Genomic DNA, 10,628 nt, shown 5'->3' with positions numbered 1-10,628 from the left:
TTTGGAAAATGGCTGCAATGAAACAAAGAGTGAAAAATTTAAAGGGGTCTGAATACTTTCCGTACCCACTGTACATGCCAATGAGTTCAGTAAGCTCAACCTAACACGCAATAACTAATCTGTTTTTTCAGTTTATTACAACAAAGTTGAAACAATGATTCTGTTCCAATCATTATTTTATCAGAGCATTGTGATAAAAGACCCACAAACACTCCTGTTTATATGAGTGAAAACATTTAACGTTTAATGTTACATTATGTAAAATATGTTTATTTTAAAAGCGCTTCCCTAAATGCAAATAAAAAATTGGGCTACTTATTTGACGACTGGGCCAGTTCAGGCTCTGATTGGGCGACTATTTGTCAGTCCAATGGCAATACTGATCCCAAACCACCGGTACAATCATTTTATCACATGAACAAACAGCAACCAAACATGTATCACATGTTATAGACATCGTGGAAAGATGAAGTGTTGTTTTGAGCCCTAAATTAACATTGTAAACTCTTTTTATTTGCAGTGTTCAAGGAGCTGCAGAAGGAATCAGAGTTCCAGAAGAAAGAATGGGTCAGAAAGCAAGGTGTGGGACATTCACTGCGGCCCTAAATACTCACGTGTTTCTTTCTGCATACTCATGTATTACTCATGTATTTAGAGCTGCAACCATGACTAACATTATTGATTAATACAGTGATTGTTGTCTGGAAATAATTAGTTGTATGCTCTATAACATGTTAGAGAAAAACAAAAAAAGAGCCTGAGTTGACATCTTTTAATGTCTTGTTTTGTACATTGCAAAGATAGAAAAGACAAAAGCAGAAAAATCCTCACATTGGAGAAGTTGGAAGAAGAAAACAATTGGCATTTTAGCTTAAAAATCAACTTAAACAATTAACTGATTATGAAAATATCAGCAGATTAATTTCCTTTTGATCACTTAACGTTTCAGCTCTACTTGAGTCACTGTTGAACTACGTTTACATGATACTATTTCCATTTTTGTAACTGTCATGTTTGTTCCAGGTCCTCACTTTATTGAATATTTGGGTTACGAGGTGACACCAGAGTGCTGCGTTATACTGAAATGCAAGGTGAGACTGAACTTGAAATGGTTTTAATGCTGCTTTCTTTTTAAAGAAATACTTCAACTGTTCATTTTAATCACATCCTTCTGTTGCAATGTGTTTCAGGTTGGCAACATGAAGAAGGAGACCTCTGCCCAGTGGTACAAAGATGGACGCGAGATCAAATCAGACGAGCATCTCGGCTTCACTGAGGGAGTGCTGAAACTAGAAATTGCTCAGGTAAGAATGTGAGAAAGGAAAGCTGCGTGGAGTGTAAATGTATGTGTATATGTATATTTATGTACTGTATAATTGTCAGTTCATTTGCATATATATATGTTAATAGTGGAATCCCTGCACAGCTCTGTTTATGTCTACATTTCCAAAAAATAAATGGCTCTTTCAATTTTTATGGGATTCTTTCCCTCAACGTTGGTTCACAACAATCAGGTCTTTGAGTAAGTTGGAATTAAAAAGAATCGTCCAAAAGGAGTTGGTAAAACTGTTTTTTTCAAACTAATTACACTAAACAGTTTTATTATAACAACCAGCATTACTCTTAAAAACAAATCACATATCATATTTTAACACCTAACTATGCAATTAAATGAATTGATTCCGTTATAACTTTCTTTCTCTAACTGTTCTTTCTACTTCTACTCTGTTTCCATTTCTTTCAAATTTCACTCAACCCTCTTTTCCATTCTACACCTCACAACTCACTCCCATCCCACTGTGTCGTCTCTAAAAGTCTGTCCCAGTGTCATTCAGTTAAATGACATCCTTCCAGGTGGTCTAACATATAAACGTGATGTCACATGTGTCCATTTCAGCGCGACTCCCCTGCAGGCACAGCAGACTATGTCGACGACCTAATCTGGAGAAGACTAAAAGTGTGGAACAGTTATCTGTTGTCGTCATGGGCCAACGGCCAATTCTGGTTTTGCCGTTCTGCCTGAGAATGCTTTATTTATTCATGTTTGTTTGTTTGTTTGTCTGTTGGCTTTTTTGCTTTTGCTTCATATACGTGTTTTCTGCAGAACCCATAGCAGAAGAGAAACGCTTGCCTTGTCAGATGAATGCAAATCATATTCTTTGTTCGGTGTTGTTTTTAACGACTGAATTTGACGTTCCTGCTCTCTTTGTCAGATTTCCAAGAAGGACGCTGGTGTGTATGAGGTCGTTCTGAAGGATGACAGAGGAAAGGACACTTCTACATTGAATTTGACGGATCAAGGTAACTTTTGAGAGTCACTTACTGAGCTAACCAATCATGACTATAGAAAATATATCTCTTAGGATGATGATTTATTCTCTCTAAGGTTTCAAGGACTTGATGAATGAAGTTTTCAGTTTCATTGGTAAGAAGAGAAACCTTTTGTCCATACATTGGTGCTTGATTCATTTCAATTATCAGTTTGACCCGAAAATAAATACTTGACTTGCAGCCAATTCATCCACTCCACTGAAGATCACAAGCACAGATCAGGGCATCCGCCTCTACACCTTTGTCAGCTACTACAACGATTTACTCCAAGTGACATGGCACTACAAGTACGTCCTGAGGCTACATTGCTATCTGTGCAAGCATGTGTATATTTGTAATTATAATTATTTAGTTACAGCAACTGTAAGCAATGCTAATAAGATGATGTATTTAGGAAAGATGAAAAAAAAATGCTTTTTTTAGTTACACCTGAGAGTAAATCAGTTAGTTCTAGTACTTTCTGTATATTCGTGCCCTTTTTACAACAGTACAGTATTTCAGAGCTTTGTCCACCCCTTATACTGTTTCTGTGTTTCCATGTCTGGGATTCAGGGATTCAGCCATTGCCTTCTCTGACCGTATAAAGAGTGGTGTGGTGGGAGAGCAGCTGTGGCTGCAGATCACAGAGCCCACAGAGAAAGACATGGGCACATATGCCATTGAGTTCAACGATGGAAAAGGTGGCCTGAGAAGGACCGTTGAGCTGTCTGGTCAAGGTGAGACCATCACCACATTTGAATCTTCTCTCAGCCACATTGATTGTATGTTTAAGTCAATGTTGTTCTTTTTACTGTTTCAGAGAACAATGTTTAAAATGTGTTTTTTAGGCATTAATGAGTTCCAATTGACCTCTTGTACTTCTTTTAAAATCCCAAGCCTTCACATTGCAAAAACCTTTTTTTGTTTTGTAGCATTTGACGATGCTTTTGCAGAATTCCAGAGACTCAAGTAAGTTACTGACTACTCGATCATGTTACTGGCTTTACAGCATGTAGCTGCACTCACAGCATGCACTTTTAAACTTACAAGTGATTTGAGGAACTACATGAAGGTCCATGCAGATTAAGCCTTAACTTTGACTTCTGATTCTGAGCACCTTTCATCTAATGAGTTCTTTCTTTCTTTCTTTCTTTCTTTCTTTCTTTCTTTCTTTCTTTCTTTCTTTCTTTCTTTCTTTCTTTCTTTCTATCTTTCTTTCTTTCTTTCTTTTACTTCATCAGAGCTGCTGCTATTGCAGAGAGAAGTAAGTGTTTACAGTGGCTTTGTGTTTGTCAGTTTTTAGGTCTGGATGAGGTAACTGTTGAATCATCAAGAAAACCTGTCCTTCATATATTGCTTGGAATAGCATAAAGTATAACGGAGTTCCAAATGCTACAACTGGGATTTTAACTCGAAGACCACAGAACCCTTAGTCTTTCCACAAAATACTTAAATAGCCCTGTAAAAAAAAAGAAATCCACTAATTACATTTAAAGAAATAAATTATTCAGAATATATACATTTGTTTAAAGCTATAGTGCGCATCTACTTTTTCTATCAATGATATAAACGGTTACTCTTAAGCCATTGCCAAATGAGTTGAGACAAAGCTAATTTAGCCTATCAGCTCCACAGAACTCTCTCTGTGTTTCTCCATAATGCTAGGTTTACAAAATGGTGTCATCCAGTGACATTCACACACAGCATCGCGAGGGACGCATTTTACGTCAAAGCTGAGAGCGTGCAGGGTTCAGCTTTGGAGAGGAAGAGGACATCAAAATTACAGTTGAATTACCTCCTCTGAAGTGTGTTCAAACGTGTGGAAGAGGGGTGGGGGTGCAATCGACAAACGCTTGTGTCACAGTGTTGTCGTCTTTACTCAGAATTCCACCTGGGGGCAACAGAAACAACCCACTATAGCTTTAACATGTAGCTAACGTGGTTGTTTACTTTCGATTACCATAGTATGAAATATATTTATTGTAATAATTTAAGTTAACATTGTTTCTTTCAGGTCGTGCTCGAGTAGCAGGAGGCCTGCCTGATGTGGTCACTATACAGGAGGGCAAGGTAAACTGTTTCAGCTAATATTATGTGGCCTACAACGTCATGACAGTGAGAGAGAGAGTGTGACTCTGGGCTTGAACATAGTCTATGTCCACAACGTGCCACTTTGGGATTGCTCCGTTGCTGCTGGAAATTTTGCCGGATCTCCCTCTTTCTGGCGGGATGTCCGTTTCCTTCCGCTTTCTTTGTGTTACAATTTTAAACTCCGGTGGATTTATGAGGACTATGGTTAACTGCTCCTCAGATCTCTGCAGGGTAAATCCAGACAGTTAGCTAGACTATCTGACCAATTTTCTGTTGCACAACTAAAAAAACTTTTGAACATACGCGTTCCACCAAAACAAGTTTCCTCTCAAGGCTATTTTGCAGCGGCATGGTGGCTCTGCCCGGTGCCCATGACGATTGTGATTGCTTTAAAGAATGGTGTGTGGGCTAGCCAGAGGAAGGTCTGGCAATGAGAGACTGGCCTGAACATAATTGTCATTTTTGTATTATACTCTGGTTGTTTAGTGCATGTTATTCTCTTACCAGGCTCTCAATCTCACCTGCAACATTTCGGGCGACCCTGTGCCAGAGGTCACATGGCTGAAGAATGACAGGGAGATCACGTCCGACGACCACTGCATCCTCAAGTTTTCTTCAGGCAAGTTTGCCAGCTTCACCATCACCGGCGTGAACATGTCGGACTCGGGCAAGTACAGCATCCTGGTGAAGAACAAGTACGGCACAGAGAGCGGGGACTTCACCGTAAGTGTCTTCATCCCTGAAGAGGCAGGCGGCAAGAAAAAATAAAAGCGGTCCAAATCTTGTCGTAAATATGTATAAACAAAAAACACTGGAAACAGTTCAGGGAAAGAAACAGGCTTGAGGATGTGTAATTTTTTTGTGTAGACTATAAAAAAACGGTAGAGGTGCTGGATCTGAAAGTGAGGTGAAACGTTGGGAAAATCATAATAACATGTATTATGGTCCAAAAATAACAAAACTCCCTCACTCCCTCACATGTCTCACAAAGATGTTACTGGTGCAATTTTTTGTTTTTGGTTGTGTAAAGTTGTGACATGTGTTGATAGAATGCAACACTCAATCATAGGTAAAGAAATCATGAATTCAGTGTCAAATGTATATTAAAAAGCCAAATGTTTTACATGTTTTAGCCCATTTGCTAATCCTGCATACTTCACTGCCAAGGAACAGTTTTGACAGCTTTTCTTTCTGGAAGTCATTTATTTTAGTTTAACTTGAAAAATGCTTGAGATACAGAAAGTTAGTAATAGCAGTGATGAGTCGTCTTCCCTTTTATGCTGTCATTGTTGCATGTAGGAAGTTGTGGTGCATTCATGTGCTGGTGGTAATCTAGAGCATCAGAGTTTTTAAATTCTGCCGTCCAGCTTTCTGCTCTCAATAATGGCGGCTGAATTACCATCAAAATTCAGTCTTTTTTTAAACAGTGTGTCCTGAATTTCAGAAACAGATAGACAAAAGCAGACTTCTCATATTTTAGATTGTATCCGCTGTGGCTAGTTAGCTAACTTAGTTTATGTTAGCGCTGTGAGTTGGTTGCTCAATGAGTTGGAAACGCTGTCTCCGATTGACTTTTCATGAAAGGTTTGCACCCTGTTTGTATTGTCAAACTATATGTTTTCACTTTGAAAGAGAAACGGCTTTTAGGAGGAGGATGTAACATAAACGTAATGCTGTCTTTTCCAAATCTAACAAAAGAGCAGGACAGAGCCACTAACGTTACCCAACACTTTGATAGGCTATAGCATCTAGGACTTGTGTAGAAATACTACATACAAGCTAGGTGTAAACTTTTCTTTTACATTTTTACACAACATAACCTGGACCCCAAAAACTATGATAGCCTATCTTCCTCCCTAGCCTTGGAATTAATGCTGGGTAAAAGCAGAAGTAAACAAAATTGGTTGCAAATGGGCTAAAACATGCATTGTGTCATTTCATCAGATTTTACATTTAGTCCTTGTTACCATGACATCCATCCATTGTTTCACAGTCTGTAGTGAATACTGTATGTTTGCCCACTCCCCATTGTTATGAGATCCCCTTCACAGCCCTTCATTAATGATTATAGTGACTCCTTCATTTGATGATAGGCACTGTAACGAAGACCGTTAGATCACTGTTCATCATCAGTGTTGACTGCATCACTTCCTGTTCCTCTGTTTCTTGTGGACACTAATAAAAACCAGCATGTGCTTCCCCTCTTCCTCCTTCTTTTCCTCTTTGAGTTGTCTCACTTTGGTTTGAACCCTCCACCCTCCAATATTCATTCTCTTGTTTCAGTTGATTTCCCTTTTTCACTCCCAGTCACAATTTCTGTAGACTTGGACTGCCAGATCAACCACCAGCATGGAGACAACCCCTCTCTTTACTGAAACCATCATGTGCTTGATTGATGATGCTCTGGAAATAAAACAAATAAATAATCAACTTTATATGAACACAAACAGAGCAAACCAAAGCTCACCTGTTTGGAATTGAGAGAAAATGAATGCGGTTTTCCCTTGTTGTCTGGTCACCAGCATCCAAAAGTACCATACTGTAGAAATATAGTTTTATATAATATAAAAGTGGAAATTAGTAATTTTCCTCATCAATTTAAAATGAGTGCTCTGCCAAGAAATACTCCAGCACATAAGTGCCTGTAAAAACAAGTTTTTGTACGTTTTTAACAAACAAGATATAACATGTTATTTAGTGAGCTTTAGAGACGCTGTTAGGCACATTTATTGATGTTTAAACAGAGCCAGGTTAGTGGTTTCCCCTGCGTAGGCTATAGTCTTTGTGCTAAGCTGAACGTCTGCTGCCTGTAGCTTTCAATGGAACTGACATAAGAGTGGTTTCCATATTCTCATCAAACTCTCAGCGAAAAAGCATATGTCTCAACATTTTCTAATATACCTAACTATTCATCAAACAGACCAGGAATACTGTATGTTTGACATTAGGTGCTAAGGGCTGTCTCTATGGCTAAGTCAGATATTAGTTTGAGAGAGAATAGATTTCATAACATTGACAAAGGCTCTTATTAGAAAGTAAGGTGAAATTATTAAAATATACATATATTCATTACATAGGGTGTCCTTACTTTTATAATTTGAGAATCACTGGTTATGTCCTTACTTGTGTTTCAGAGTCAGTCAGTCATTTGAAAAATATTAGATATAATGCATTTGAAGGCATCCCTCAAATGAAGTGGGTTATAAAATGTACAATATTAGGTGAAAACATTTCCCGGTATGCAAGTGTATCTGGATTACTTTCGCAGTCAGTGATAGGTCTGACCTCACTGTCCGTCCTGGGTAAGTAGGCTAGCAGATATCATTCTTTGGCTGCTGTGTTGGTTAATTCTGATTAGAACAAGATTGTTTTAGATCTAACTCCAGTTTCTCTCCTCTCAGCTCGAAATCACAGAGGGAACACCTGACTTGGGGGTGACTTCATACTCAACTGATGCAGAGGGAAATGTGGTGTTTGGCCCAAATACCCCTAAAGAAAAGATGAAAACCACAGTAACTGGAATGAAAAAGCAGAAGCGAAAGGGTGTGAAATGATTGTGTGATGTTTGGAAAATTACAGTATGCTGTAATTTTGTCGCAACTGAGATCAAATGTTTACTCGTGATTGTTCTCTTGCAGATTCTGTAACTAAGACTCTTCCAATGGAAAAGGTTGAAGACCAAGATAAGGGGAAGGTTACAGTTGAAAATGCAAAAGAAGAAGTTGCTGAGCAGCCTTTGACAGCTGACCAATCTGAAGCCCCAGAGCAGCCTGCAGACAGAGTGGAGGAGCCTGGACCAGTAGCTGGAACACAGCCAGAAACATGGAGTGAATCTAATTGAGAAAAGTATTGATCATAATCACATATTCATACATATACTACAAGTTTGATGTGGGCTTTTGAGCTTTTGATTGCTGTGTTTCCAGTTTGACGTTGCATTTGCTCACATCAAATATTAATGATGATGATATTCCACATTTGTGTAATTGAATAGGTATCTTATGCATGGACAGGGTTAGGAAGAAGTGTATTAGAGGGACAGTTCAGGTTAGATGGTTCAGAGTCAAAGTGAGAGAGGCAAGATTCAGATGGATTGAAACATGCGTAAACGCTGTGGTCCGCTGTGGTGACCCATAACGGGAGCAGCCAAAAGGGAAAGCATTTTATGGAAAATAAGACTACCTTTTGTTTTATATGATATACTTAAAAATCTCACTTTACAGACCACCGTTTTATAGTTTGCCTACATTTAATTTGGATATTTTGTTTATACCGGGTTTATCTTTTTTTGTCATATTTGCTTAAATAAAGGAGCTGTTGACATATCTATTGGTTTAGTTGGTCCCACTTGTTAGTATGTAGTGACAGAAGACTTTGGGATATGCCGTACAGAGGGACACAGACAAGGAGGCTTACAGAGGTGAGGCACTCACTAGTTGGAGGGAAGAACAAAGCAAACACGATAAATGCTTGAGATAAAACAGGGCAGAACTAATTCAAATCAACACGTATCGGTCCAGGCGTACTGGCCACTGCTTCTAATTTGAATATTCAAATGATTGAAATTTATCTAAACATTTGGTTAATGCTTGATGGATTTTATTCGACTACTTAAATATAAAAAATATGAAATGAGTACTCTGTGTCATACATTAAAATACATGAATAGTCACAGATGGGACAATAAAGCCCAACGACTTATTTCTATTGTGGTCCCTTGTTCCCTTTGTGGGGGAGAGGACAAGTGGCAGCAGATCGCACATCAATCATTCATCATATATTAAACAAATTCATCCATGTTAAACAAAATAATTAACAGTAAAATAGGGGATTACCATGATTGGCACCTAAGCCATACTTTCAAACCCTGTTTAAAACTGCTTAGGGGCCCAGATAGCTCAGTTGGTAGAGCAGGCGTCCATAGATGGAGGTTTACTCCTCGTCGCAGCGGGCCAGGTTTGATTCTGGCCTGCGGCCCTTTGCTGCATGTCATTCCCCTTTCACGTCTTCATCTGTCCTGTCAAATAAAGGCCTACAAACCCCCGAAAAATAAAATTAAGAAAATTAATGAATCAAACTGCCTATGCTTCTAACTGTCTAGAGTGCACCAGGTAACCGGTTTGAAGTATTATCAAGCTTAGATACAAGCAAATAACACTATCAGGAAGGCTAGTAATGTACTGCTAACTGACACCTTTCAGGGACATAGCAAACAAAAGCAACACATGAACTTACTTTATAGGCCCTTCCACTAAACGCAAAAGCTGTGTTTTTATGCTAAACTAAGCTTCAAGGTCCGCAATCTAGGAAATGCCTTCATTTACTGTAATATTAACAGTCTATGGTAAACCTCCCGCCAAAGTCTGACTCAGCAGGTGTTTTGTGAGGAACTGAAACATTCTACTTCCCCTGCAGAACTAGTGGTTGGTACACCTAATTTGCTCCTCCTTACATTTAATTTGTTAGACAGGAAGAGGCACTCAAAGCAAGCAAATCACTAAATATCTCATACCACCTGCGTGCTGCACTTCATTTCAGTGCAGAAACCTACAGCATCCACAATTGTTCAAGTCCTCGACCTTAAAACAGGTTCAAGTTATTTATTGTCATATACACAACAATTACAGAGAAGCAATTGTTGGAAATAGAAATCTTAGATCTCAACAATCTCCAACAATGCTCATTATTAAATATGTACAAAAGAAAATCACATAATTACAAAAAACAGAATCTATGCCATAAAACCTAGAAGCTAAAATGTAGGGACATAATCTATGATATTACAATCAAGTAATATATATTTGTGGTAGACAATAAGTGCAAAATAAAAAAATTAAAAAACTAATGTTAAAATGAATATGAATAATGACTAGTAATAAATATATTCTTGTGGAATAAAGTATACTAAAATGAATTGTTTTACACTGAGGATGTGTTTTATGGGGACTACTTTGTCTGCAGGAATCCGGCCTTATGTTTTTTTTCTGGTAAACCGAGTCATTGTATTGATTTATCTTTTGCATGCAGTGCCTGACAAAATAAATGTAAAGTCACAGGAAAATCACCCAGTACTCTACATTTTTGGCTTATATTTAGGAGTTTCTTGATGCATAAACAGTCTTGTTGATGAGACTTTTTTTCTGTGTACCTTATGTTAAGTCTGTTGTAACAAACCTGAAAAATGGATTGCGATTTTAAAATGGAGAAGCAGATCAATTCTGTTGTGA

The 10,628-nt window shown here is 38.2% G+C and overlaps 1 protein-coding gene across 9 annotated transcripts in view; it reads left to right on the top strand.

The window, feature by feature from the left end:
- myom1b (myomesin 1b) overlaps positions 1–8,735 on the top strand; it is a 30,580-nt gene extending 21,845 nt beyond the window's left edge. For 4 of the 9 annotated variants that reach the window (XM_034862584.1, XM_034862579.1, XM_034862580.1 and 1 more), the window contains 14 exons: positions 521–580; positions 1,024–1,091; positions 1,191–1,304; positions 1,898–1,957; positions 2,214–2,301; positions 2,387–2,425; positions 2,513–2,618; positions 2,884–3,047; positions 3,243–3,279; positions 3,552–3,574; positions 4,325–4,380; positions 4,909–5,124; positions 7,803–7,946; positions 8,039–8,735. In XM_034862584.1, coding sequence (XP_034718475.1) covers positions 521–580; positions 1,024–1,091; positions 1,191–1,304; positions 1,898–1,957; positions 2,214–2,301; positions 2,387–2,425; positions 2,513–2,618; positions 2,884–3,047; positions 3,243–3,279; positions 3,552–3,574; positions 4,325–4,380; positions 4,909–5,124; positions 7,803–7,946; positions 8,039–8,242 — 1,379 coding nt within the window. In that variant the 3' untranslated portion in view covers positions 8,243–8,735. Of the gene's footprint in view, positions 1–520; positions 581–1,023; positions 1,092–1,190; positions 1,305–1,897; positions 1,958–2,213; positions 2,302–2,386; positions 2,426–2,512; positions 2,619–2,883; positions 3,048–3,242; positions 3,280–3,551; positions 3,575–4,324; positions 4,381–4,908; positions 6,604–7,802; positions 7,947–8,038 lie in introns of those variants that run through there. The other 5 variants (XM_034862578.1, XM_034862581.1, XM_034862582.1 and 2 more) reach the window with 5 other exon arrangements.
- The last annotated feature ends 1,893 nt before the right edge of the window (positions 8,736–10,628 follow it).

The sequence above is a fragment of the Etheostoma cragini genome, chromosome 22 (genome assembly GCF_013103735.1).
Source record: "Etheostoma cragini isolate CJK2018 chromosome 22, CSU_Ecrag_1.0, whole genome shotgun sequence".
Classification (NCBI taxonomy): domain Eukaryota; kingdom Metazoa; phylum Chordata; class Actinopteri; order Perciformes; family Percidae; genus Etheostoma; species Etheostoma cragini.
This window is presented reverse-complemented; position numbering and strand designations above follow the sequence as displayed.